Here is a 27,356-nt window from a genome sequence, read left to right as displayed (position 1 = left end):
AGAACTTGTATTTGATGCTTCTCTGGATGTTAGTTCCTTCATTTGTAAAAAAAAATAAGTGGGCTGACCTAACTGATGTTTCCACCTCTTAACTTCTGAATTAGGCAACCACTTTCTATCTCCCAAGATCTGAGAAAAAATTATGGGGGAAACTGAAATGCCTCCCCCAGCTCTCCCAGGCAGTGTTAGTCACTTGCTCCTCTGAGCTTCCCACAGCCTTGTGTGTGTGTGTATACAACACCTCTATCACAGAGTTTATCACAAAGCTGTGAGAGTGTATAACCTAAGGGCTGAGGTGGAGGCAAGAGTCAGGCTGCCTGGGTTCAAATTCTAACTCTACTCCTTACTTGCTGTATAACCTTGGGCAAGTTACTTAACCTCTGATTCCATTTCCTGAATATAAAACAGGGCTAATACCCAGCACACTGGATGATAGTAAGAATTAAGTGAAGGGGTAGCTGGGTGGCTCAGTGGGTTAAAGCCTCTGCCTTGGGCTCGGGTCAAAATCCCAGGGTCCTGGGATGGAGAACAGCCCCGCATCAGGCTCTCTCCTCAGCAGGGAGCCTGCTGCCCCTCCCCCTCTTCCCACACCCCCCCCCCCCCCGCCTGCTTGTGATCTCTGTCTGTTAAATAAATAAATAAATAATCTTAAAAAAAAAAAAAAGAATTAGTGAAATAAAATGTTTGGAACGGTGCCTGCCACACACTAAGCACTAACAAATATTAGTTGCTATTACCGCACCATTATTAATGTCTTCCTAGGCACTGAATTGCTCCTTGAGCTGGATCTCTGTCCTCCTCCCCTTCTCAAAACACTGCTCTGGTTAGGCCTTCTTCCATAGCACCACACCATGATAAAATATTTATGTATTTATTTCTTATCTCCCCACTAGATGGTAACCTCCTTGAGGGCAGAGAACATATCTGTTCTGTTCATCCTTAAATTCCTGCCACTGAACATAGCATGTGGTACAGAGCAGACACTCAACTATCTGTTAAATAAATAGCACATGAGCTGGCACTGTTCAGAGTTTGCTGAATAAATTAACCTAGCTAAGGAGTGATTGTCAAAGCTGATGATGTCCTAGTTGCTCCAGGATTAGTGTGACCCTCTCCCAGCCCCAATATTCGCCTGGGCCAAGCCCCACCCACCTGCCCTTGGCCCCCATCCAGTTCCGGGAGCTACCCTCAGCTAAAATTAGCATAGCTACCAAGATGGCCAGGCCATTTATAGCCTTGGAGGCAGCAGGAACTAGCTGGGTGGGCAGACAGGGCTCTGGCCTCCCACGGCCATCAGGGGTTGATTGAGAACCCAGCCTGTAGTCCACACACTGCTTGGATGTCTATCCTCCAGGGTCCTGTTCTGGCTATACTGAATCACACCATAGTTCTGGATCAGAGTTATCTCCCATCCTGGCAGTCACAATCTGACTCACCTGGGATCCCCCACAAACATTCTGCAGAAAACCTTTTGAGTTTCTGGAAGCAATGAGCCCAGAGTCTACGTTTCTAAGCATCAGTTTCAGGCCAGCTTCAGAAATGCAGTCCCCAGGGTGGCACACCCAGGTCCAGATCTTTACTGAGAAAATGACTTAGCCCAGCTGGGTGTGCAGGAATCAAAGAGCCAGAAGGGGACAGGAATGGACTCTCCGCTGTTGGATGAGAGGGCCTCTTAGCAGAACACCTGCCTTCACTGCAGGAACAGGGTTTTAAGATAGACCTATACATCCAATGAGAAAAAAAAATCCAATTCTCTGGCCTCTGCAGAAGACTCTCCAGGTGAGAAAATGACAGCCTTCTCCTTGGATCTTATCAGCTCAGTTACCAGGGCCTGCCTAAATAAATGACCAGGAAGAAAGTAACGTTCTCTTGGCCCTGCCTAAGCACTCCTTTAACAGGGCAGGGCCAGAGAAGATGGAAGAAATCTAAGACCTATCTGTAAGAGAGCACAGGACCTGCTTTCTTGACCTATAAAATAGGGGCTCATACCACCTGCCATGCATTCTACTAGGCTATCATGAGCCTTTTATAGGAAAAAATACCTGTATAATTATAAAATATAAACTACAGAGAACATATAAATTGACCAGGTATGCCAAAGATAATAAGAGAAAGGGCAGCTTTAAGAGCAAGTAAAACTCCTGCGCTCTAAGAATACATGGAGACTGGAAGGGCTACGAGGGTTCCTGGCTGCATAAGGAGCTTCTCCCCAAATCCTTTAGCAGAGCCCAGTCCATAAGCCACCTCTTTGCCCAAAAAAAAAAAAGAGTCCCTGTCTAAGCCAAGGTCCCAGATAGGCCCAAGGGACAACCTAGAACAACAGTGCTGGGGTCCCCAGGTTCCCACAAACTATAATCATGCCTGGCATCTAGGGTCCTTCTCTAAGACTTCCCTCCCTGGGATTCAGTTTTATTATGACAACAGAAACTAATTTCTGAACTGAGAGGAATCAAGGACCAAACCAGAGGCCTAAGTGGTATAATCAGCATAGCCAGGCCTCTGAGATATGCTATGAGAAGGGCTGTCCCCACAAGATCAAGTCACCTCGTGGTTCTGAGGGATGCTGGAAGGCCTCTTACCTTAAGCACAATCTTCTCGATTGAAAGTTAATGCTTAAAATTCAGAACGTCATCACTTTAGCTCATGTCTAAAATATAAATCACCTCCCGCCCTCCAAAAATATTCATTTTATTGCTGGCACTCATATTTTAGGGTGAGAAAAGGACATTTCAGCCTTATAAGCGGGACTGTCACTGACACAGCAGAGATGTTCCTAGGCTCTACTTCACAGTTTGATCTACATCTGCCTACTAGACTTTCCCCTCACAGCCCAATGAAAACCTAGCTTTGAGCTACATTTCCGGGGCCAAGGAGATACCTTATGGAGGAAAAGGATTCATCTGCAAGAAAGACCAATCTTCAAAACAACAGCCTAGGTCCTATGCTTGTTTGCAGGGCAACCCTACTTGGAACTCAGCTGCAGGTACACCCAGCCCAATCAAAGAAGTTAAAAAAGAGGGTTTTCCAAGAAAGGGTCTACCATCAAAGCCAGCATCTGCAACCATCCATGAAACTTCCCAGCCACCATGACCTATGTTTCCTTTCCCTCCTTCTATCAGTGGGTATCACTGAGCAGTCATCTCATTAAAAACTCAGCTATAGGGTGCCTGGGTGGCTCAGTGGGTTAAGCCGCTGCCTTCGGCTCAGGTCTTGATCTCAGAGTCCTGGGATCGAGTCCAGCATCGGGCTCTCTGCTCAGCAGGGAGCCTGCTTCCTCCTCTCTTTCTCTCTGCCTGCCTCTCTGCCTACTTGTGATCTCTCTCTGTCAAATAAATAAATAAAATCTTTAAAAAAAAAAAAAACTCACCTATAAACTCTCCCTAATCTGCAGCCCACTGCTTTGGATAGAACACAGTACCAGGGTGAGAGAAACGAAGAAAGAAAACCAAATTCCTTCTAAGCCTTGTGTAAAACAACTGAATTTTAAAAGTATTCTTTTCTTTTGCATTCTGCAACAGAACTCCAGGGCTCCTGGTATCTAACAAGCCTCCATGAGTACATAAAGAAAAACAGATCAAAATTAAAACAGATCAAAAATATCATAGAATTCCTACCCTCATCAGTCAGAAGAAATGGAATAAATCAACAAGTGGTCCCAGAAATTATACCATACCCACAATAAGAAAAATCCATTTAACTCCCTAGTGGTAAATAGTATTCGACCTAAGGAACTACCTTGATATTTCAAATGGGATAGCTAAAAGACAGCAGATTACCTAAGGGAAGGGAGGGACTAAGTTTCCCACGCTTCTTGGAACAGAAAGGCACACCTCAACACCAAGCTATAGGGCAACAGAGTTGGCCCAGCCCTGACTTTCCCTGCCCAACCCAAGTAGCCTCAACCTCCCCTGTGCTGCCAAGTGCTGAAACTGGCCAAGAGCAAATAGACTTATCATCTGCTTAGGCCATTCTTCCAGAAAAGTAGTCCTGAGAATGGGTCCTGGCTTGCTGATCTGAAAGGCCAAGGTGCCCCAAGGGCCAACCCCTTCTCACTGCCAACAGAAGACATTCTGGGGAGAATGGAGGAGGAAAGTTGCTTGCCAGGGACAGAGACATTAGCCATGGCTCCTGAACAGAAAGAACTCCTTGCACTGCTGAGAATAGGCAGTGCTATCACCCGCACATGCAGAAACCTAAGGTTCAACTTGCCCCTCCGTTCTGAGTCAACGCTCCCAGCCCACTCCAGCCCGTGGCAAGGCCTTACCTGCTGCAGTGGACTCCTCGGAACTAGCCCCCGAGCCAGCTCCCGTCGCCCTCTCGCTGTGGCTATGGCTGAAGCTCTGGCCGTGATGCAGGAGAAGCCCCCAGAGGAGCCACAGGGCAACACGGGCGCACACATCCATGACTCCAGGTCTCAGTTAACATGCGCCTGATGTGGACACCTCGGGATCCCAGAGCAAAGCCGGGAGCCCAGAAGTGTAGCAGACAGTCCTGGAACCCCAGGCAAGATGCCCTCGAGGCGCCGCAGCTGTCCAGGCACCCGCCGGCCTGCCTCCTACGACAGCCAAAGGTCAAGTGCTCCAAGTTTGGGCGCGGGAGGAGGGCGGGTTCCTCCGTTCCAACAGTGGGTCCGCCGGAGCTGCGGCGGCCTGAGCGCCGAAGTCTGCTCTAGCCGCTTCCGGAGAGTTTGGACAGGGTGGCTGCGGGGCCGCTGTCAGCTCCGCAGCGGGCTACACCTCTGCGGGAGGAGGCGGACTGGCGGGATCTCCCGCGGGCACCGGAGTGGGGGAGGAAGGGAAGAGAGGAGAAGAGGGGGGCACCTGGCCTCTCCCCGCCGAGTAGCCGGGAGCAGCACAGGCTCGGAGAGGGCGTGCAACTCGCAGGTCCCCGCGGGCACGGGCGGCTCTGGGATCCCAGGCCTCCTAGGCCGAGGTCGGCGCCCCCGCCCAGTCCCGTGCCCAGGCGGCCCGCGGTGCCCAGGTTCAGCAGGCGGACGCGTACTGGCCAGGCCCGGGACAGCGGCTCCCCGGCAGGCTGGCGGGCGGCGCGGGGCGGGCCCGGGGCGGGCGGGGGCGTGCTCTCCTGCAGGCCCGCCCCGCGCCGCCCGGCCCCCAGCGAAGCCCGGCCCGCCCCAGCGCCGGGTTTATCCCGGAATAACCTGTTAGAGGCAGTCGATGGGTGCCCTCAGCCCGCGGTGGGCTCTCCCCGGCCCCGGTCCGCACTGGTGTCTGCAGGACCCCCCTCCCGCGCCAAAGGTCGGGTCCCGGCCTCCCCTTCCCCCACGGGAATTCTCTCCCGCTCTAACCGCCCGCGAATGGGCGGGCGCGCCCCGGACACGCAGTTGCTCAGGTAACCCAGGCCTGCAGCGACGGCGACAGTAACTGCCCTGCCCGATCTCCGGGCCTCGGTGCTGCTCCACTCGCCTCAGCTCTAAAGCCGAGCTGGAGAGAGACCCCCGGCACAACGATTGCAATCCCGGGATGCCTGAAGCGACAACCGCCTGGCCCGGATGGGCCGGGGGCACGCTCCCAGCCCCCCACTTCGGGCCGGCTTTCAGGCTCCGCCCTCCCTCCGCGCCGCGGAGCCAATCAGCTTCCTCCTCCCTGCAGTTTAGGAACCTGCGCGCTTAGTCAGCCGCGCGCAGCGGCCCCTGGCGGGCAAATCTGGGTGCTGCACACAAGACTCGAGCTCTGGGGAGGCCCAGCCCCTTTGCGGAGGGTTTGGAGAGTGAAGCAAGGATCCGCCCCAGGGCAACCTATTAGGGACTGCGAGTGTTTTCAGAGGAAATGATGCTAGAAAACAAAATGAAACGTCCAAAACACTATAGTTAAAATTGCCCTACGCATCCCTTAAGTCTCGGCTAAAGGACCCCATCAGCCCATCTGCTGACCCCCCCCTTCCTGCCACATTCAAGAGAAGTCGGATGCGCTCCTTTAACTGTCACCGCCCGTTTTCCTACCTGCCCCTCAAATCCCCTCCCCTTTGAGGTTTTTGTGGGTAGGGCCCGTGGCTGGTTCCTCTCTGCCTATCACTCTCCCAGCTCTCTGTGTCGGTTGGAGAAGGTGTTAGTGACTTAGAATGAGTGCCCCAGTGAAGAGAGAGCCGCGCCTGGGCCTCCTTCAACAGAGCCTGCATTTCCTGTTCTCTCTCGAGTATGCTGTCAGCAGATCTTGACTAAAACCTGCTCTGTGCCCTACCCTGTCCTTGGCAACGGAGGCAGGAGAAGGAATTAGGCACAGTCTCTCCTCTGACTGACAGTGCTAAGCCAGCTACCTGTTCTGAGAGAGCCCTCTGAAGACCAGGAACATGGATTTACCCAACAGCTGCCTGGCTTAAGGGTTAGACAGCTGATATAAAAATACACTTCTAACCTCATCTACTACCGCTCTCCCCACTCTCAAGCTCCAGTCACACTGGCCTTCTTTAAGTTCCTCAAACACACTGAACCTTCACCACCCCGCCTTTGTATCTGCTGTTGCTTCTGCCTGAAACACTCTCCCCTCTACCTCCAGTTCCGGGTATAACGGCTCTCTCCTTCTACCAGATACAATTCAAGGTCTCCTCCTCAGAAACTTCCACTTCTGACCAACGCCTTGGGTCCAGAATTGGACCTTACAGATGTCTGCCTCCCTCCACCCCATAAGATTTGAGTTTTCAGAGGTCAGGGGGTTGTGCCTTATTCATCTCTGAGAAAGGAGGATCCAGCCATAGGCCCTGCACGTAGTAAGTGCTCACTAAAAGCTGGTAGACATGAATTAATTCATTTGATCACTAAAATATTTATTGAATAACAACTCTGTGCTAGGAAGAGAGCCGCGCCTGGGCCTCCTTCAACAGAGCCTGCATTTCCTGTTCTCTCTCCAGAACAGAAGATGAGCCCCTGACCTAAGTTCTACTAGACCTATGCTCTGAGTTAGGGGCCTTAAGCTCAAATGGCAAAGTTGGCAGAGAGATAATACAATTCAGAGAAGTAGGGGGGTAATAGGGAGTGGTAGGGACTATGGCACACTGGAGAGCAGGCAGGAAGGTGAACTCAGTATTTCTGGATCATCTTTAAGAGAAGATGGAAAGTTGAACTTTTACAGGACATATCACTTTTTTTAGTACTAGCAATTAATTTTTAAAAGTAAAAAGCCCTGGGACACCTGGCTTGCTCAGTGGTTTAAGCATCTGCCTTTGGCTCAAGTCATGATCCCAGGGTCCTGGGATTGAGTCCTGCATTGGGCTTCTTGCTCAGCAGGTAACCTGCTTCTCCCTGTGCCGGTGCTCCTCCTGCTTGTGCTGTCTCTCTCTCTCTCTCTCTCTCTCTCTCTCTCGGGGAGGGGGGGGGGTCCTTATAAAAATAAATAAATAAGTAAGTAAAAAGCCCTAAATGGACCATATAAACACATTTGCGGTGTAAATTAATCACTAAGATTGCTAGTTTGTCACTTCTGCCTAAGTCAACTTGGCCTGTTCATTCACTTGCCTAAGAGAACAGTCCAGAAAAAAAGAAAGTAAAACATGTTTAATTTCCTTTAAACTCGACTGCATTATTTCTCTTAGCTACCACATGATTTTTAAAGGAGTATGGAAGCATAACTCACTTGATACAAAAAGCCTGGGTCTTGAAGGCAGGAAGTGAGGCTCTCTTACCAATTCATACCAAGAACTTGAACCTGTCAGAGCCAGTTGCGTTTCCTGTGAGGCTAAAATGGTGGCTGGGAACTAATAATAGAATTAGCATATGAGGTGACTGGCTGGCTCAGTCAGTGGAACATGGAACTCTTGATCTCAGGGTCCTGAGTTCAAGCCTCACATTGGGTGTGGAGCCTACTTAATTTTAGAAAGAAAGAAGGAAGGAAGAAAGGAAGGAAAAGAAAGAAAGGAATTAGCATACAATACCAGCAATTCCACTTCTGGATATATACTCAAAAATTTGAAAACAAGAGGACGCCTGGGTGGCTCAGTGGGTTAAGCCTCTTCCTTCAGCTCAGGTCATGAGGTCATGATCTCAGGGTCCTGGGATCAAGTCCCACATCAGGCTCTCTGCTCAGCAGGGAGCCTGCTTCCCCCCTTTCTCTCTCTCTGCCTGCTTCTCTGCCTACTTGTGATCTCTCTCTGTCAAATGAATAAATAAAAATCTTTAAAAAAAAATTGAAAACAGGGTCTCAAAGAGATATTTGTACACCCATGATCATAACAGTACTATTCACAATAGCCAAACGGTAGAATCTAAATGGACAGACAAATGAATAAACAAAATGTGGTATATACATACAGTGGAATATTATTCAGCCTTAAAAAGGGAAGAAAGTTCTACATTCTACAACATGGATGAAAGTTGACGATCATTATGCTAAGTAAAATAAGCTGGTCACAAAATGTAAATTCTATATAATTCTACTTTATGAGGTACCTAAAGTAGTCAAATTCAGAGAGACAGAGAGTAGGACAGTGGTTGCCAGGAGAGGATAGGGAATTGTTTAATGGATATAGTTCAATATTTCAAGCTGGTTGCAAAACAATGCATATGTACCTAACATGACTGAACTGTACATTTAAAAATGGTGAAGAAGGGGCACCTGGATGGCTCAGTCAGTTAAGCCTATCCCTTTGGCTCAGGTCCTGATCCCAGGATCCTGGGAATGAGCCCCCACGGGGTTCCCTGCTCAGCAGGAGAGCCTGCTTCTCCCTCTCTCTCTCTCTGCCTCTCCCCTCTGTTCACTCTCTCTCTCAAATAAATAAATAAAATACTTAGAGGGAAAAAAAGCCAGTTCCCCTCTGGATCTCAGTATCCCCAACTACAGGATATGTAAGTACCAGATTATTAATTCAGCTTGGCCTTAATAGTCTACAAAACAGGAAAATGCTGAGACTTCATGGATCTTCCTAGATCTGAAGTTTTGACTCTCACTTCAGTAGTCCTATGTTGGGTCCTCACATGAGTATAGCCTCTGTAAGAACACCTCATCACATTATGAGTCTCAAGAGGAAACAGAGAGCTTTTTGTTTCCCCCATCTGTCTATTTTAAACCTAAACACCAAGCCTTTACCGTACACCAGGTGTATCTTACTTGAATTGTTCTTAGGGCCCTGCTCCTGAAATTCTGCAGATGTTGGTTAAATCGAATTGGATTAACAATTCTCGTGCCTCTATGCTACTCTTTGCCAGAGCTGTCATATCAAACATCTTCTCTCCTTCACAAGAGCTCTGCTGAATAAGACAAGGCTATACTCATTACAGAAAAAGAAACTAAGGCTGAGGCCACCACACCAAACTCTGTCCTTTGGAATTTTCTCTCTATCCTGCAAGTCTCAGCTCCAGTGAAAGAAAAGCATCCGTGCCTTGAACAATGATGACAACATAGCATGAACCAAAAGTTGTGATTAGCGAAAAAAAAAAAAAAAAAAAAAAGACCCAGCTCAAAAGTCACCCCTTCCTTCCTTCACCACCTTGCCTGTCTTGCCTGACTTGCCCTATGTCTCCAGTCTTCTGCTATATCTTATAGCTGAATTATGATTATCTCATCAGTTTCTATCTTCTCCATTAGCTTCTGTGCTCATCAGGGACTGAATTTTATTTATCTTCATATTATCCAGGGTTAGGATTTGAACCAGTGCAAAGCTGGTACTCAATAAAAGTGCATAAATGAATGATGTGTGTTCTCTATGAACTGTCATATCTCTAGCTGCCATTCCTCTACACCACAGGGTTTCTGGTTACGAAAAGCTTTCATTTGGGGACGCCTGGGTGGCTCAGTTGGTTAAGCAGCTGCCTTCGGCTCAGGTCATGATCCTGGCGTCCTAGGACCGAGTCCCACATCAGCTGCTTGCTCCTTGCTCGGCAGGGAGCCTGCTTCTCCCTCTGCCTCTGCCTGCCATTCTGTCTGCCTGTGCTCGCTCTCTCTCATCTCTGATAAATAAATAAAAAATCTTTAAGGAAAAAAAAAAAAAAGAAAGGAAAGCTTTCATTTGGAAAATGACTGTCTTCAGTAGAAGTGCAATAAAGGGTCCTAAATCTGCCCACAAAAGTTTTTCGAGTTTAGGCTGTGTTATCAGTGGCGCCCCCTGGCGTCCAAAAATTGCAAGTACAGCTATCACTGAGAAAAGGCTCAGGTTCTGGCTGGGTAGGAATGAATGAGTAGAGATTTGGGCTTCTAGCAATTCTTCCCACTAGTTTCACAAAGAAAATAGTCTACTCTTCCAAAATCAGGTCTAGGATCTTAGAACCAATGTTCATTTATTGATTTAACATATACTGAGCACCTGTTCATAATAATCCAGTACCTACCCTCCAAGAGTTGTTTGGGAGGGAAATCTCTATATGAACAGTAATTAGCACTTGTTGATAATGTCTTGAGAGGAATTGGTTCAGGGTCAGGTGAGTGAGCACAGAGGAGGAGCAAGTAACTGCCTAAAGCAATCCGAGGGTGTGCAGAGGCACACTGCTGGGGTGAGGGGAAGGCGTTCTGGAATTAGATTGCCTAGATTCACATCCTGGCACTGTTGCCTGACAGCACAAACTGAATTGTTCCTGGAACACACCAGGGCTGAAGAAGGAGGAATTCCCAGAGGGGATTGTGACAAACCAGGTGGGTACCACCCAATTTGGAGAACCCACCTGCCTGGGAGGAGGGACCCTCCTAGAAGATAGGGAAAGGCCCTAGCCCTTCCTCTGCGTAACTAGTTAGTTCCTCAGAGGGAATCAGGAACAATGGATCAGAAAATGCAACTGTAGAACTCTGTTTCATTTGTCACTTCCTCTGTTTGTTCTTTTTGCTATCTTCAGTCTCACTCATTATCTTCCCAAGTCACAAAATGGGACATCAGGCCCGTTTGGGGGGGAGGGTAACAATGAAGAAGAGTAATGAGGGGAGATTCCTATTTCTCCTCCTAAGGTAGGATGAGAGGTAACACCAGGGAATCAAGAGGAGCCCCACCAGAGACAAAGGAATACTCAGATTTAGGGTTAGTCTGAAGAGGCTGTGACTGACACTGAGCAGAAGACCCTTGTGAGCCCCTGGTGAGTTACAAGAAATGGAGCTCATACAGACTAGGCTGGAAAGACCTGTTCAGAAGAGACCAGGCAGAGGTTAAAACATTTCAAGGCTCTTTTCCTCTCCTTTCTCTCTCTACCCTGCTCTTCTAGGGAATCAAGTCATGGGCATACAGAGAAATTAATGTTTGTTGCACCCTGGGCAATCTCCTAAGCATTCTACTTGCATTCTTTCATGAATCCTCACAATCAAAGCCCATAGTATTGTCATTCCCATTTTAAAATGGAACTAAATGGTTCCTATGCTCTTACAGCACATAATCACCTGTTTAAGATCTATCTCCCTTGCTGTTACATCAGAATAGAAACTTATCTATGTTTTCACCACTGCGTCATTAGCATGTGACATTATACCTAGCCCAGAGAAGGTTTTCAATAAATACAGTTCAAGGAATGAATGTGAGAGTTCATGTGACTTGTCAAAGGCCACGATGAAAGTGGTACAACTAGGATTTGAATCCTGGACTGTCTGGCTTCAGAACCTACCTATGATCTCTCTGTTTTACCTGCCCCCCCCCCCAACCAGGTACTTTCATACATTGTCTCTCTTCTGAATGTCCCAGCTGGTGTCCTTGCTTCTCAGCTGCTTGTGAGCACAAACATAAACCATCTACCAAGAGCTCACCTACTTGGGAAAAGCAAGTGAGAGAGTAGGAAGAAGAAACAGCCCTTTGGACCCTGTGCCCTCTTCCTATACTCCAGCTAAGCATCTTCCTCTTCCAAGAACCCGTTGCAGATATTTGAGAATGTCCCACCTATTTGGGGTGTCCCACCCCATTACCTGTCTCCCACTTCTGTGGCCTTTCTGGCCCATCCTATATCTGTGCCTTAAAAGTGGTTCTAAGTCACCTGGCCTCTAATGGTTCTACATGGATCAGTGCTTTTTTGCTTTTTTTCTCAGATCAGTGCTTTTTTACTTCAATTTTATTCCACAGATGTGTGCTGAAGACAAATGGGTGCTCAGGCCTGCCTGTGCCAGGCCCAGTGGGTGAACACAAAGATGAATCAGACACAACCTCAAAGGACTTACAGTCAGTGGGGAAGACAGACATCAGGCACAGATACAATTAGAGCACAAAGCAAGATGACCTAAATGGTATCAAAGCATTATGAGCAATGAGCTACACGCATAAGCCTTAATTACTTTATTATTCTAAAGAGTGTATCATAGAAAGCCAGAGCTCAAAGGTAGCATCTGACTTAACCCCTTGCTTCCCAGTGGAGGAGTCTGAGACCTAGAAAAGGATGAGGCCTAATGCAAAGTCTCAGTAGCCAACTGACTGAGCCAAGACTAGACTTCAGGTCCTCTGAAGAACCCAGGGCTCTTTCTGCTTCCTCTGGTATCTTCATATGCAGCAGCCCCCTATCCCACCAGACCATGAAATCCTCAAAGTCAAGTCAGTTTCTCACACCTAAGCAAGCTGAACCAGGGCCAGGCATCCCCATTATCAAGGGCTCTGGAAATTCAGTCTGACCCTAGGCAGCCAATCCAGCCTTGTGGTCTACTGCGTATCATTGTGTATGTACCCTATTCCCACCACTATGCTTCTAAAATTGATTTTCAAGTATTTTTTGCAGGAAATTTTTTAAAAAGAAGATCTTGGGGCTCCTGAGTGGCGCAGTCAGTTGGGGCCTCCACTCTAGGCTAGAGTCATGATCTCAGGCTCTGTGCTCAGTGCAGAGTCTGCTTGGGATTGTCTGTTCCTCTCCCTCTGTCCTTCCCCCTCGTGCTCTCAATCTCTCTCAAGTAAATAACCGTATTTTTTTTTTTTAATCTCTTTATCCAGAACACTAAACTAAAAATCAGGTAAAAGCAAACTAACCAGTTGAAAAGAAGGGAGGCCAGAGCCCCACGATTTTCCTGCTTTCAAGTTCTGGGAAGGGAACTCTGGGAACTCAGCTCAAAAACCTTTGTTCTGGGACACAGTTTTTAATGGCTTCATAGAAGCTGCTTTAGTATGTAGTCCTTCACTGAACCCTGTCTTTTATGGAAACTCACAATCCTATCTTCATCATCAAATGCCAAGCACCAGCCATGTACTCCTAGTAGGGTACAGAAGGGAATCAGATTTTCCCTTTGTCTTTCCTGCTCTCTCCTCCACAGAGAGAAGTCTGTTCCAAGTGCTATGGGGAGGGAGGAGACAAACCCAAACTCCACCTAGGAGGATCAGGATAAGCTTTCCCAGAAGGCTAGTAGAAAATTAATTCACCTACTCACTCATCCACCAGCCTGAATCCGGTAAGACTCTCTCCTTCATTGTCCTATCCCTTACCCACTAGCTGTATGTCCTATTGAGCACAGATGAGATATGTCTAGCCAAAATTCAGATGTACTGTGAGTGTAAAAGACATACCAGATTTCAAAGCCTTAGTAGAAAAAAAGAATGTAAAATATCCCCTTCGTTTCTATAGTCGAAAATTTTTATATTGGTTACAGGTTGAATAATCTTTTGGATATACTGGGCTAAGTAAAATATAGCATTTAAGTGAATTTTATCTGTTTCTTTTTTTTTTTCTTTTTTTACTTTTTAAAAAAGTCATCGCTCGAATATTTTGAGCTACATATATAACTTAAATTATTTGCATTCGACAGCACTGGGAGAGACTATCAACTGTAGGGCAGAGGTGTGTGTGTGGGGGGGTCTGTGTGCACGTGTGCCGTGGGAGGAGGGGTAATGGCAACCTGGGAGGGAGTAATCCATTAGGCCCAAATCGTGAAAGTCTGAGTGGATTTCGCCTGGCGATCAACACAGGAAAGAAGGAAAGACAGGGGTAACAGAATCGGCAAAGACCCAGGGACGCGGGCAGACATGTTGTGTTTAGGAAACTCGTTCTTATAGCATGATTTCTTTTTAAAGGCATTTGTTGAATGTTTACTTTGAGCCAGACATGGACAGCAGCCCTTTCACATCCATTCTCATGTTATCTCCGCAACTACAGGATGAAGGAGAGGTTAAAGGTTAAGCTATTTATTCTCGGAGTTGTTCTTCCTCTTTATCTGGAAAGCCTCTTGGAGACAAGGGAGCCTGTCTTAAACGCCTTTCAGTTTTCCTTCACAGCACCCAGCACGGAGCTGGGCACGTGGTAGGCGCTCAGAAAGTTTATGTTGAACGATGGAAGGATATCCATTCTGGAGTCACAGAGCTCCACGAGCAAGACCCGGCTGCAAAAGCACCAGAGGGCGCCCACGAGCCCGTCCACCCATTGGTCCCCAGGGCGCCGGCAGGATCTCGGGCCTGGGTGCGGCCCTGCAGCCCTAAGCAGTTGCGAGCCCTGACGAGAAGAGCGGGCGAGGGGAGCCCTACGTCCTGCACCCGCCCCGCCCCCTCCCCAGAGCCCAAGCGCACCGAGCAGCCGGTTGCGGAACGACGACACGACATCCTGTTTTTGGGGCCCGCGGCTCCGCCGGCGCCTCAGCAGATCTTGTCTTTCCCCGGGTGCTGACGCCAGCTCCCCTTCCCCCAGTCTCCGCACCCTCCCCAGGGGTCTGGGGCCTTCCCACTGCTGAATCACCACCACTCCGCACTCCCCTGGGGCTCGGGGCAGGGGTGGGGACTGCCCCAGCAGGACCCACTCTTGCCAAACCCTAGCCTTGGCCAGCGCTCGATCCCCGGGCTTGATTGAGGCGCCCAACCTTGGGGCGCCTGTTCTCAGCATCTTCCCGCGGGGGTTGGTGGGGGCGAGAGACGGGGAGGGGGACTAAACTGGCTTAGGGCCTCTACTGCGGTGGGGGTGGCAAGGAGAAGACGGGGCAGTCTGACCTTAGGAGGACTGACTTAAGGGCCTCCGAGGCAGAGGGCTGCGGGCGAGCCCAGGACCCGGCCAGGGGCAGGGAAGGAGCGGGCAGGGGGTTGGTGGGGGTGGAGACCCGGGCGGGGGCCCCAGGCCCCGCGCACTTCCTGGTCAGGCCGCGCCCCGCCCCCGCGCCCCGCCCCGGCCGGCCCGCCCCCCCCACTTCCTCCGGCCTCCAGGTCTCACTTCCTTCTCGAGCCCCGAGCCGCTGCCGCCGCCCCCAGCTCCCCCGCGGCGGGGAGGGCACCAGGTGAGGCCCGGCGCGGGCGGGCGGACTGAGGGTCCGGGGGAGGGGATCCCGGCCGGCGGGGACTGCGCGCCGGCACCGGCCGGGGAAGTTTGCTTGCGGGAGGCCGCGGGCGGGAGCTTCTCGGCTCACTGCAAGTTGGGCGGGCGCGGCCGGGTGGGGCGCCGAGCCGGCCACTGCGAGCAGGCGGCGGTTCTGGGAGGGTGGGTTTCTGTACCGAGGGAGGATGGCGAGGCTCCACTGGCTCCCGGAGCCGCGAGGGACCACTGAGGTGGGAGGGTCTCCCGCTCCGAGAGAAAAGTCTCTGAAGTGGAAGAGCTCAGAAGTGGGAGATGGGACTCGAGTGGGGTGACCTCAGAAGTTGGGGGGGGGGTGGGTTCCGAAGTGTGTGAAGGAAGGGGACCCTCTGGGCTGGAGAAGGCGCTCTCCCTCTACTACGGCAGTTGTGACATTTGGGAGTATGGAGGGAGGTGTTGTCTGAAGCCCTAGACTGCGGAGGAAGAGCTCCCTCCCTGGAAGATCGGTGCCAATCCAGACCCACATTCGCAGGCTGCAGTCCAAGGTCCTATACAAGGCGGGGGGGGGGGGGCGGGGGGGCGCGGGGGCAGGGAGCGGAGAGGCCCGTCAGCCCCAGTCCCTCTCTCTGGATGCCGTTTTTCTGACGCCCAGCCTCTCCATCCCTGGAATGAAGCAACAGGTATTTAGTTAGCAAACATCTCTATGCCTACCTGACCTGGGCCTGCCCTTGCTTCTTTGGGGGGCAAAGTGAGGACAGAGAAGACTTAGTCTTGTCCCGCGACCAGAGGTGAAATGACTCTCATTCAGAGGTACTGGTGGTCCCTGACAAGATGGCATCACAGAGAGCAGGACTGTTTTGAGGAGAAAGAGAGAATAGAGCTTCTGGGGAGGCAGCAGGGGCTCTGGCCTTGGGAAATGATTCGGAGCCCCCTGTTTCCCGCCCCCGCCCCCCATCGTTAGTCCCTGAATTCTGTACACTCTCATTTCTCTTCTTCCATTCCTTCTTCAGACCCTATCCACAGACTGTCCATCACCCTCTTCTTGCATCCTCTGTAGTCTTTCACCTAAACACACATTCATGCCTAGGCCGGGTCCTGTCACCTGACCTGCTCCTCTGTCCACCTGTGTTACCTTCAGCCTCTGCCTTCCCTTCCCCTTACCAGCTTCTGGCTCCCAAACACATATCTACTCTCTTGCTTCTTCCACCTTCCCTCAGGCCTCTCCATCTCTCCGTCTCTTTCCCTTTCAGTCATTTATCTCCAGCTTTGGGGTCCAGATCTTTGGGGAGTTTGAGAGCCTTTTCAAATCTCCCTACCTTAGAGAAACAGGCTACAACCTCCCGGTGATAAACATGATTAAAGGGCTGGAAAACCTTTCTCTCTATTTATTTGCGAGGTGTTGTCCATGTATCTATATCTTTATCTCCTGGAGACAGAATAACTGTCCTTAGCCCCGAGAGTGCCCATAATAGGGGAAACCAGCCGAATGAAGGGAACCTGCAGTGGGTGAGGTTGTGGTTAGGCAGGAGGAAGCAGTCTGTAGCGCTCAGGGTAGAGCGACACAAGAATAAGACTGGTGAGAGAGGCCGTGGGAAATCAAAATCACCAAACCCTTGGATGCTTAACCAAGAGGCTAGGTATGGAGGCTGGGGGAGAATCTGAAGGGCCTTGACTCCAGTGCTTTCTGGTTCCAACACCACCTGTTAGGGAGAACGGGAGAGGGTCACCTTGGTGTGGTGGAAGGAAAGGGAGAGGGCAAAGGCAGGATTTTGGAGGGAAGACTATGTTACTGGTCTAACTTAGGTCTTAACTGTTTTAATTCCAGTACAGGCAAAGAAGAGGGGTGTAAGGCAAAGGTGTCTGCTCCCTTTTCCCTGCTTCCTTACAGGACCTGCCCAGGCTGGGAACCCACGTGCCCTGGGCTACATCAGGGTCTTGTTGACCAGGGAGCCCTCTGCTAACCCCTCTGCCATCAGACATCATTAATATTCCCCCTCTCTCCCAGGAGCCTAAGTCCCTCTGTTTTAGGAATTTCTCTAGATTTTTATTTCAGTCCAGCCTGGCTCTGTAAGTTGCCATCCTCATTCTAAAGCTCCTTCCTCAAGTCTTGGGGAAGTATGCTGAGAGATCCTGCCTCTCCATCTCCTCAAGTCTACTGTATTCATTTCTCTCTATTAGAAAAAAAAGAAAAGAAAAGAGAAGTAGAGGGGAACTTTTTGGGATTCCCAAGCACAAAAAGATTTAAGTGCTAATCTGGTTCCTCATTCTGTCTTTTCCCCTGTCACAGTTGTCCTTCTCCCTTGAATTGTCCCTTCTTCCACCCACCTGTATCTCCTACTATGATTCTGAGAGGTATAGGTGGGTTCCACTCCTGGAGGAAATCCCAGACCTGTAAAAAATTTCAGCTCAGAGTGCATGCAAAGAAATTTTTAAGTATCATGGCTCATTAAAAAACCATCCAGGACTTCTGACTCCCCACCCACTAAACTAGTACTTATTTTAGGAAGAAATGACTGATGTGAGATTGTCACAGATCTTGGTTGGGAATCTAGGATATGGAGAGTTGTTTCTGGCCAAATGTGTTAGGTTGGATAAGGTGGCTGATACGAGCTTTTAGGAGGTCATAGCAGGAAGATATGAGAAGTTGTTGCTATAGTGAGACAGTTGGGAAGATAATTAGAATGGGGGTAGCTGGGCAGCTGGGAAGAAGGTGATGGGCCTGGGCACAGAATGAAGACCTCTGCCTCCCTATACAGTGTAGAACCATTAGTGGTGAGGCTAATAGGGGTCTGTGAGGAGGGAAACCAAAGACAAAGCCTGGGCCACCTCCCCAGGACAGATTGGTTTTTCTGTCTAGTGTCTAGCTTCCTCTTTTGTCCTCATATCATGGGCAGAGGACATCTCCCCAGGAGCTAGAGCTTATAGAAAGAGCTCCTCAGCTAGGGCAGGCAAGGGTGGCTCTCTGTCTAGTAATGTCAGTTCTAGATCATGGGCAGCCTAGTATTGGCTAGACATGAGAGCCAGGGAACTTGGAGGCAGAAAGGGTTCAGGCATCAACCTGATCCCTTTGGACCATTTCCTGAAGGAATAAAACCATTGTTGGGTCATCCTTAATGAGGCCAGAAACATGGGCCCATTTCCAGGCAAGAGTAACAGTCCTCACCTTTTCCTTTGTGGAAGTGCATCAGGCTGAAGGTTAGGAGCCCCAGGTCCTTGTCCTGGATTTGCTCCCAAATCTGTATAACCTTGGTCAACTTTGTCTCTTGTCACTGAGTTCCAATGTTAAGGAGTTGCCTGTTAATACCTCCAAGTGAGCATAGAGAATACTGAGAGCTCTAACACTCCTCCGTCCCCTAAGAATCTCCTCATAGTAGCACCCCCACTCTGGGCCCTCTGTCTCATGCCAGCCTTGATCTGACAGGCCTCCATAGTCTCTTAAGTATCTGTCCAGGGATGGAACCTGTGGCTCCTTTCCCCCAAAGCACAAGGATTCTGACAGGTTGAATTAGGCAAACCACTGGGGATTATGCCAGGGGGCAGCAAGTTGGGGGAGTGCCCTCTGCCTGTTCCAGCCCTGCCCCACTGACAGTGGAAAATCGGTGCCGGAGTTTCCTCCCTGATGTGTTTTTCCCTTGTGGAAACCCCCTCAGACCTGGGGCGGGGCTGAAGGGATAGAGCGGTCTCTCTGTGGGTATTTTCAGGTGGGGGAGGCAGGATTGGGAGGATGGCATTTCTGTATAGCATCGTGTGAAATGAGCAAAGACAAAGGAAGTGCCACTTCACAGGCCTTTCATGGGGCCCCGGGACTGCTGAGGGGCTGTTAGGCGGGGAGGAGGAAGAGAGGAGGAAGCAAGTGTTGGAGCCTTCCTCTGTGCTGCTTGGTGGGGGAGGGCCAGCCTCCTTAGCTCCTGCAGCGCTCCTCCAGCCTGAGCTGCCCTGGCCCTGGGCTCACCCTTTGTGGAGCACCCAAGGACCTGGGATGGTGAGAGAAGGAAGGGACTGAGACTTAGTGAAAGGGTCCCAGCCCCCCAAAGCCTTCCCAGCTACACCTGTCTTGTTTCCTTCTCCTCCTAATCCCTACCAGGTAGAGTCAAATTCACTCTCTTAGCCTCCTACCCTACTTGCTGGCCTGTAGGATCCTCTGCAGGGGGTGAAGGGTGGAGGAGAGCAAGAAGTGGAGAGTTCTTCACATACATTCTTTCTTTTTTTTAAGGCTGGGAACTAGGCTCTCTCTGATGGGGAGAAGGGGAAGAACAAGAGAGACTCAGCCCTTGGCCTGGTCCCAGCCCCACACTGACCTCATGTCTCCCCTAGCTTCTTCCTCCTAGCCCAGCTGCAACCAGCTGCAGCCCCTCTGAGCCTTTCCATATCACCTCTCCACCTGTCCTTCGAGACCAACAGACTTGAAGAGTTTCTGAAGCCATATCCAATACTAACTCTGACCCTTACCTCATCTTTGACCAAGGGTCTTCTGGTGTTAACCAGTTCTTAGCCTTATCAGGTGACTTTTCCTACTCATTTTCCTCATCCCTCCAGGCTAGCTGTGCCTACATCCCCCCTCTCACCCTTCCACCTGAGGACAGAGCAATCTAGCCTGTGTGTTCATTACTCTTAAACTGTACTCCACAGAGGAAGGAGGAAGTTGGTTACCCTTGTCGTGTCTCCTGGGTATGGAGGCTCTTCCTTGTTCCCAGAATCAAAGTCTGGATTGATGGGGGAGGAGATGTGTATCTGTCTGCAGCTTTTGCTCAGCTCTCTGCTGGGCTTCTAGAAGTAAGCAGGACAGACTTCCCTCCTCATGAGGCATCTAGTTCAGTGCAGTGAATAAATGGTTCAGACAGAGCTGGGGAAGATAGGGCAGGAGAGGGGATTGCTTTGGTGTCCAGGAGAAGAGGGGGGACAGAACTGGACCCTGGAGGACTGGGAAGCTCTGAGGCTGGGGAAGCAGAATTCTAGGAAGAGGAACTCCCATGTACGAAGACATGCAGGATGGATTGAGTTCATTCATTTATTTACTGACAGCCACTGTGTGCTGTGCTCAGCCGAGGGAGATAGATTCAGCCAGGACCTTGCCCTCTAGACCCTCCCAATCTAGTGACGAGAGATAAGATTCAGATCAGCCTCCCTGTGATGCAAGAGAGAATATACCTGTGAGAGAAAACCCCGGGACCGGGCCTGGGATGGGATAAGTCATTACGAATTTGGATGATTTACAAAAACTTTCCTGGAGATAGTGACAAGAGTACCAGACTCTGGAGGTGGAGGACCAAGGTTAGAGGCCCGCACAGGAGTAAGGACAGGTTGGAGGATGGAAATGGAGAAGCAATGCTGGATTCCCACAGGGACTGGAAATACTGTTGTTTTATGTGTTTTGTGGAGGCTGCATGTGGAGGATCAGGGTGGTGTGGCCCGAGCTCAGAAACAGAATGCCCACAGACAGACTGTAGTTAGAATGAGTTTCGGGAAACGCTATAGAAGGGGAGCTCCATGCCAGCGAGGCAGATTAGAAGGCTGCATGCAGTAAGTTCCCATTGCTCCCACACTCCCCCATTTCTTACAGCCCATTCCTCCCCTCCCCCACTCCCAGTTGGGACACTTCCCCTGCTTTAACGGCCACCAAGATCTGGCAATCAGGCAATTTGCTGCTTCCTTTCCCTCCCCCATTCTGGGCCTGCCTGGGCCACACCCCAAGACCAGGTCCCACAGGGTGCACTCTGGGCTCCAGAGACCACACCCAGACAGGATTAGCCCCCCATGAGCTGTGCTTCTTTCAGGAGCCACAGAAGGCTAGCAGTGGGAGGAGAGACTTTTGCCTATCTCAGTCAAAGCTTTTGGCTGTAGAGTTATTGTCCAATCCCGGGCATCTGAGGCATATCTCCAGATCTCAGCAATGGGGCTTAGAAGCAAGCAGATCAGAACGCAGTGGCCGCACACTGTGCTTAGCTTTTCTGTGGGGGCAGTCAAGAGAAGCTTAAGCTTCAGTATTGGGGGGGGGGGGCATCCACGAGCTAGGAAACTTATGTATGGCTTTTGGAGGAGAATTTCAGAGCCTAAGAAGGGTTAAAGGAGGTGGCCACGCTGTGGACTCATGGGACTGTCAGACTGAAGCTAGGCCTGGATGCAGGAAGATGTGAGAGGGGTGAGGGGAGCAACATACAGAAGAACAAGAAGAAAAGTTCAGAAGCGGGGCGCCTGGGTGGCTCAGTGGGTTAAAGCCGCTGCCTTTGGCTCAGGTCATGATCTCAGGGTCCTGGGATCGAGTCCCACATCGGGCTCTCTGCTCAGCAGGGAGCCTGCTTCCTCCTCTCTCTCTCTGCCTCCCTCTCTGCCTACTTGTGATCTCTGTCAAATAAATAAATAAAATCTTTAAAAAAAAAAAAAAAAAGTTCAGAATCAAGAATGAGCCTGGCTTGTTTATAAGGTAAAGTGGAGATCACTCTGGATCAGGGAGCTGGAAACTCTAATTTGCAAAGTAGATACATACATTGGATACATACATTGCACTTAATCCTTCTAGCAACCTGTTAAGGTTAAGGTTGGTGCTGTTACTGAGCTCATAAGAGGCAGAGCTAGGATTTAAATCCAGGTCTATCTGACTCCAGAATCCCTACCAGGTTATGAAGAACTCTGAACGTCAAGCTGAGGAACCTGGCAGGATCTGAACTAAGTTCAGAATATAATGCCAGAATAAGTCATTGTAATTTGGCTGATACTAAAGAGATTTGCAAACATTAACTTACATAAACATAAGTCCTTTAAAAAAAAAAAAGAGTCACCTAGTGAATAAGTCACAAATGATCCCAGACTCCACGTGGCCAGGCTTCTCTCTTTGTTGGGCCTCTGCAGCATTGACTGTCCCTTCTTATGTGGCACAGATTGGACCTCACTTCCTAGCATGTGCTCTCCTTAAATGAGCTGTGGGAACTTATTTGACCCAGCTTAGGCCATAGCATTTCAGAGGAAAGAGTTGTCCTGGGAGAGAGGCTAGAAGTCTGAGCTAGACCTGAGTGGGGAGAATTGGGCTGATGGCACCACTCAGACCCTTACATACTTAGTGCTTCCTGCCTTTTGGGATGAAAGGCATTGCTTTTGTAACTCTTGTATGCACAGCACCTCCCAGTTTACAAAGCACACTTATTCCTATGCTCAGGGTTCCTCAGTGCTGCCCTTTGAGGCAGGGAGGGCAAGTGTTTTCATTCCTGTTGTACAGATGAAGAAACTGAGGCTCCAGGGAGGAAAGTGACTGACTTGTTTAAGGTCTCTAAGACAGCTGGTAAGGGGTAACTTGGAGGTTATGTGACACATTGAGGAAGACACGGGGCTTTGTATCACAAAACTGGGGTTTATGTCCTGGCTTCCAGGGTAACTAGCTGTGTGATGTTGGGTTACTTTAACTGCCCTGGGTTTGCTTCCTGATCTGTAAATTAGGAATATTACCAGTAGGTAGTCATAAGGGTCAAATAACAACATCACGTGACCTAGGAAAGGTTGTACCTTGTGAGGGTTTCTGATCAAGGGGTGGAGTCAGCAGGTGAGCCCCAGAGGTCAGATTCAGGGATCTAGTGCTCCTGGCTCTATACCACACTGCTGCTGCTTTGCCCTGTTTCTGGACACTACCTCACTCATGTTCCTTTTCCGGTGTCAGTCCCTGTTCCCTTGCCAGCCCGGAAGCGACCCTGTCCCTCCCAGCTTCGTTGAAGGCTGATTGCTGGTTGATAACCCCTCCCTAGAGAGCTGCCTGGAGCCTGCTCTACTTCCAGTCTCTTGGGCCTTATGACTGCGGCCAGAGTTCCCTCCTTGCCTTCCTGCCTGGGCTGGCCCAGTGTGGGGCTTGTAGGGGAAGAGTTCCCGGTCACACTGCCACACCCACTCCCCTGCTCTGTGTGAAACTGAAGATTTACAAGCCCAGGAATCCTCTCAAAAATGCCACTGTCTCCCAATTTACCCTGTGGACACAAGTAATGGCCCTTTTCCCCAAAAAACCTGGTTGCTCCTTTCCCCAGGGACGGAGTCACAGAACCCTGAGAATGAGTGTGCCCCAACTTGCCCCAGTGTGCCCAGGCCTTGTGCATTTCCTGACTCAGCCCTCCCACCCCCACCTGGGGGGTTTTCTGCCCCCATCATCCTATCCTCTACTCCCAGGGCTCTTGATGTCTCATTTCCTCTATCTAGTACCCTTATTACAGGCATTTTTCTCCCCATTTCATGGACTGGGAAACTGAGGCCCAGAGACAATATGTACCTTATGCTTGGTTACAGTGAACCAGCAACAGAGCAAAGCTGGGGCTCAGACTTAGGTTAGGTCTCTTGTCTTCCAGTCTGAGGTTCTCTCCACTGCCCCAGAGTACCTTTATTTCCTTCCCAGCCCTGTTCCCAACGTTGTCTATCCAAGATGGAAGTATTTTTAATGCTCAGAGAGGCAACCGTTTCCTTCCATCTGGTCCCAGGGGAAGTAGAGACCTGGGAGGGAGCTGGGGCCATCCCTGGGTCCTGTGCAGATCCCTGCCCCCAGAATTTGTTTCTATTTCCAATGGGGGAATTCTTCCTCCTCCCTCCATTTGACTTTTGAGGCTTCTGAACCAGTGATTGAGAGGTCCAGCTGGAGGGTATGGGGTTCTCAGACCAGAGTATAGTTTGTATACAGTAGAATGGGGGAAATGGGAGAGCGGTGCTGGTGCTTGGTGGAAAGAGGGACACTTAGAGATCCTGTGTGTCTAAAACAGGGCTGTTCCCTCCCAGGGAGTAGGGATGTGGTTGTGGGAGAGAGTGGGGAAAGGAAGTCACATATTGGCCAGAAAAAGTCCCCCGTGGCTGAGAGGAAATAGCCAATGAGAGGAGGAATCTTGCCACACCAGTATAAATAATCACAGGGTTTCCGGAAGCTCTGCTCTGTTCCAGAACTCAGAAGAGCAGTTCTTCACCCCAAAGCCCTGTGAACTGTAGAAGGGATCAGGGCGATGGCATGGAGCTGGGACTTCTCTTGTACTTCCCCCACTAATAATGACAGCAGCCTGTTTATTTGGCACTTCCTATGTGCCACACCTCATGCCAAACACTTTCTTCATGTTTGTTCATACTCTTGGCAATTCTAACACAATAGGCAAGATGATTCCCATTTTACAGATGAGAAAGAAACTGGAGACTCAGGAAACTTAAGTATATTGCCCAAGATCAAACATGACTGGTTGGTGGAACTATGATTACAATCCCTGGCCAGTCTGATTTAAGCATGGATTGTCAGTGATAGTGTTTTAATGGCACTGTGTTCTCTATCCAAGAGTCTGGAAGGTTCTGAAATTTTTCAGAGGCACATGCTATGATCTAAGGAAAAGGACGGAACATGAAGGGGCAAATCAAACATTTGTTTTCCTCTCCTGCCCATCCCTCTTGGCTGGGCTTGGAGGATCTACCCTACACTACTAAGGGCTTTGAGAGAAGACGCAGATATCTGGGAGCCAGAGCCTTTGCCTCATTAATCATTACATACCAGATTCCAGACCAAATCCCAGCCCTGGCTCAACCCCCAGTATTCTCTTGCACCAAGTTGCCAGATAGGGTTTACTGTGCTTGGGAGAGTTACGAGATCAGCTCTCCCGCTTTCTCCCCATCCCTCAAGACCCTGGATTGAGATAGGGCAGCTGTCTAGAGACTTTTGTTCCTTACTCAGCAGATTTCTTACTGTGCCTTTTGGTTTGCACTCAGTAGCCAAGATGTCAGATTTGGGGTTAAAACATCAGTGTGCTGGGCAGGGTGGGCCCTGAGTTGGTAGCATCTCTACCCATGGCTGCATCTCAGAGTGACCTGGGACAGTGGCTATGACCCAGAACCCCTCTCCAGTCTACTCAGTGGGAGGGATCCCTATCTGGTAGAGGATCTGGTAGACCCCCTACTTCCGTACCTCACTTTTTGTGTCTGTACTGCCTGGAGGGAAAAATGTAGCTAATACTTAACCAAATACTTATTATGATCCAAGGTACTGTTCTAAATGCCTTTGATGTGCCCATTTACATAAGCCTTACAACAACCCAGTGAGGTAGGGTAGCATTTTTTCCTCATTTTCCAGGTAAGAATACAGAGGCATGCAGAGGTTAAGTCTTTGGTCCAGGGTCACACGGGCAGCAGATAGAAAAAACAGGATTAGACCTTATTCGGTCTGGTACCAGAACTTACTTGCTTTACATAATACATTACACCTTATACTGCGATCTTCCCTACACCTGAGCATCGTGGCTTGTTCTCCAGGCCTCGCTCTCATTGTCTCTGTCTCAGAGATCTGTCTTCACGGGATTGCAGAACGGTGTCAGGTTGAGAGAACAGGGGCTGGTTTCCCTCCACGTGTTCCCTTCTTTCTCCCCAGCGGCTAGAGGCCTCCCTAACCATGTGTGTCCCTGTGATCTGCCTGTAGGTCACTGCATCCGGAGGGGCCCGGAAGGGGAAGGAGGCCTTGCCTCCATTGTAGCAGCTGCGCCCACGATGCAGAGCATCAAGTGTGTGGTGGTGGGCGATGGGGCTGTGGGCAAGACGTGCCTGCTCATCTGCTACACAACTAATGCCTTCCCCAAGGAGTACATCCCCACGGTGTTCGACAACTACAGCGCCCAGAGCGCTGTGGACGGGCGCACAGTGAACCTAAACCTGTGGGACACAGCGGGCCAGGAGGAGTACGACCGGCTGCGCACGCTCTCCTACCCTCAGACCAACGTCTTTGTCATCTGTTTCTCCATTGCTAGTCCGCCCTCCTACGAGAACGTGCGGCACAAGTGGCACCCAGAGGTGTGCCACCACTGCCCTGATGTGCCCATCCTGCTGGTGGGCACCAAGAAGGACCTGAGAGCGCAGCCTGACACCCTCCGGCGCCTTAAGGAGCAGGGCCAGGCGCCCATCACACCGCAGCAGGGCCAGGCCCTGGCCAAGCAGATCCATGCTGTGCGCTACCTCGAGTGCTCGGCCCTACAGCAGGACGGCGTCAAGGAAGTGTTTGCTGAGGCTGTCCGGGCCGTGCTCAACCCCACACCCATCAAGCGTGGGCGGTCCTGTGTCCTCTTGTGACCCTGACACTTGGCTTGGAGGCTGCCCCTGCCCCCCCACCAGTTGTGCCTTGGCGCCTTGTCTGCCCCCAGCTGTGCCTTAAGGACTAATTCTGGCACCCCTTGCCAGGGGGGTCCCTGAATGCCCTTTTCTCTGAATGCCTGTTTCTCCTAAATGAGGCCCATAGGGAAGGGGGCTCTGGGCCCTGCCCCACTCTGCTTGGGAACACCAGGTATTTCTGAGAGCTCACCCAGGCCAAGGTCGGACCCCTCTCCAAGAAGCCAACCCGGGTGCCCCTCCCCCGTCTCCCCTACTGACCAGTTGATCCAGCTTTCCACACAGATGTTGCTGCCTATTGTGGTGCCTTCTCTCAGGTTAGGAGCCCTCAGCTATCCCTAACCTCTCCCTTGCTGCTCTTTGAATTGCTCCCCCCTCAAAATGCTCTCTCCCTTCCCCAAAGAAGGAGCCACAGAATCCTGAGAAGATGAATGTGCCCTAACCTACCCCCCTGTGCCCAGGCCTTATGCATCTGCTGACTGACTCAGCCCCCACTTCCCCAGGCTCCTGGGGGGGCTTTCCTACCCCCATCAGCATCAATAAAACCTCCTGTCTCCAGTGGCCCTGGCTCCTCCCTGTGTGCTAGGCAGTGGGGGTTGGGCAGGGGATGGGTATGGGCTAGGGCTCCCCAGAGACTGGGAGCCTTTTGTTTCCTGTAAAAGGGGACAGGAGACAATAGGCTTCATTGTGGTCCCCCACCCCCCAATTTCCCTAACAAAGCTCAGGGCTCCCTTGGAGGGGCCAGCCAGGGGCCCAGCCACTGACTGTAGTGGACTGGGATGCAAAACCTAAGAAAAAAACTCTGATCTAAGGCTCAGAAAGGGAGAAGCTGAGAGCTACCAGCCTGCAGACAGGTGCTCAGAGTCATGCATTTGTTTGAGAGCTGTTCCCTTACACCCCCAAGGGGACAGGGTTTTTACCAGACAGAGCTGGGGCTGGAAGAGCCTGTGCCTCAACCGAAGACTTTGAGTTATCCCAGCTATCAAGCCTAGAGTCATAACAGGGACAGCTCAGTCACTCCTGCTCACCAAAACTGGGGCTTACACCAGCTTTAGAAGACTTCAGGCCTGGGACGCCTGGGTGGCTCAGTTGGTTGGACGACTGCCTTCGGCTCAGGTTATGATCCTGGAGTCCCGGGATCGAATCCCACATCGGGCTCCCAGCTCCATGGGGAGTC

General features: G+C 50.5%; 2 protein-coding genes across 5 annotated transcripts in view; one reads left to right on the top strand and one right to left on the bottom strand.

Moving 5' to 3' along the window:
• The window catches only part of STIM1 (stromal interaction molecule 1), a 185,954-nt gene extending 180,379 nt beyond the window's left edge, over positions 1–5,575 (bottom strand). For all 4 annotated transcript variants that reach the window (XM_082749887.1, XM_082749885.1, XM_082749888.1 and 1 more), the window contains exon 1: positions 4,265–5,575. In XM_082749887.1, the coding sequence (XP_082606013.1) occupies positions 4,265–4,403 (139 nt within the window). In that variant the 5' untranslated portion in view covers positions 4,404–5,575. The remainder of the gene's footprint in view (positions 1–4,264) is intronic.
• Positions 5,576–14,978: 9,403 nt separating this feature from the next.
• Positions 14,979–26,740, top strand: RHOG (ras homolog family member G). The gene is made up of 2 exons (XM_082682314.1): positions 14,979–15,080; positions 25,500–26,740. The coding sequence occupies exon 2, from the start codon at positions 25,568–25,570 to the stop codon at positions 26,141–26,143; it is 576 nt and encodes a 191-aa protein (XP_082538440.1). The 5' UTR covers positions 14,979–15,080; positions 25,500–25,567; the 3' UTR covers positions 26,144–26,740.
• Positions 26,741–27,356: the final 616 nt, after the last annotated feature.

Source organism: Mustela nivalis (genome assembly GCF_964662115.1).
Source record: "Mustela nivalis genome assembly, chromosome: 9".
NCBI lineage: Eukaryota > Metazoa > Chordata > Mammalia > Carnivora > Mustelidae > Mustela > Mustela nivalis.
Note: the sequence above shows the minus strand (reverse complement) of the source record. Positions and strands in the feature narration are given on the sequence as shown.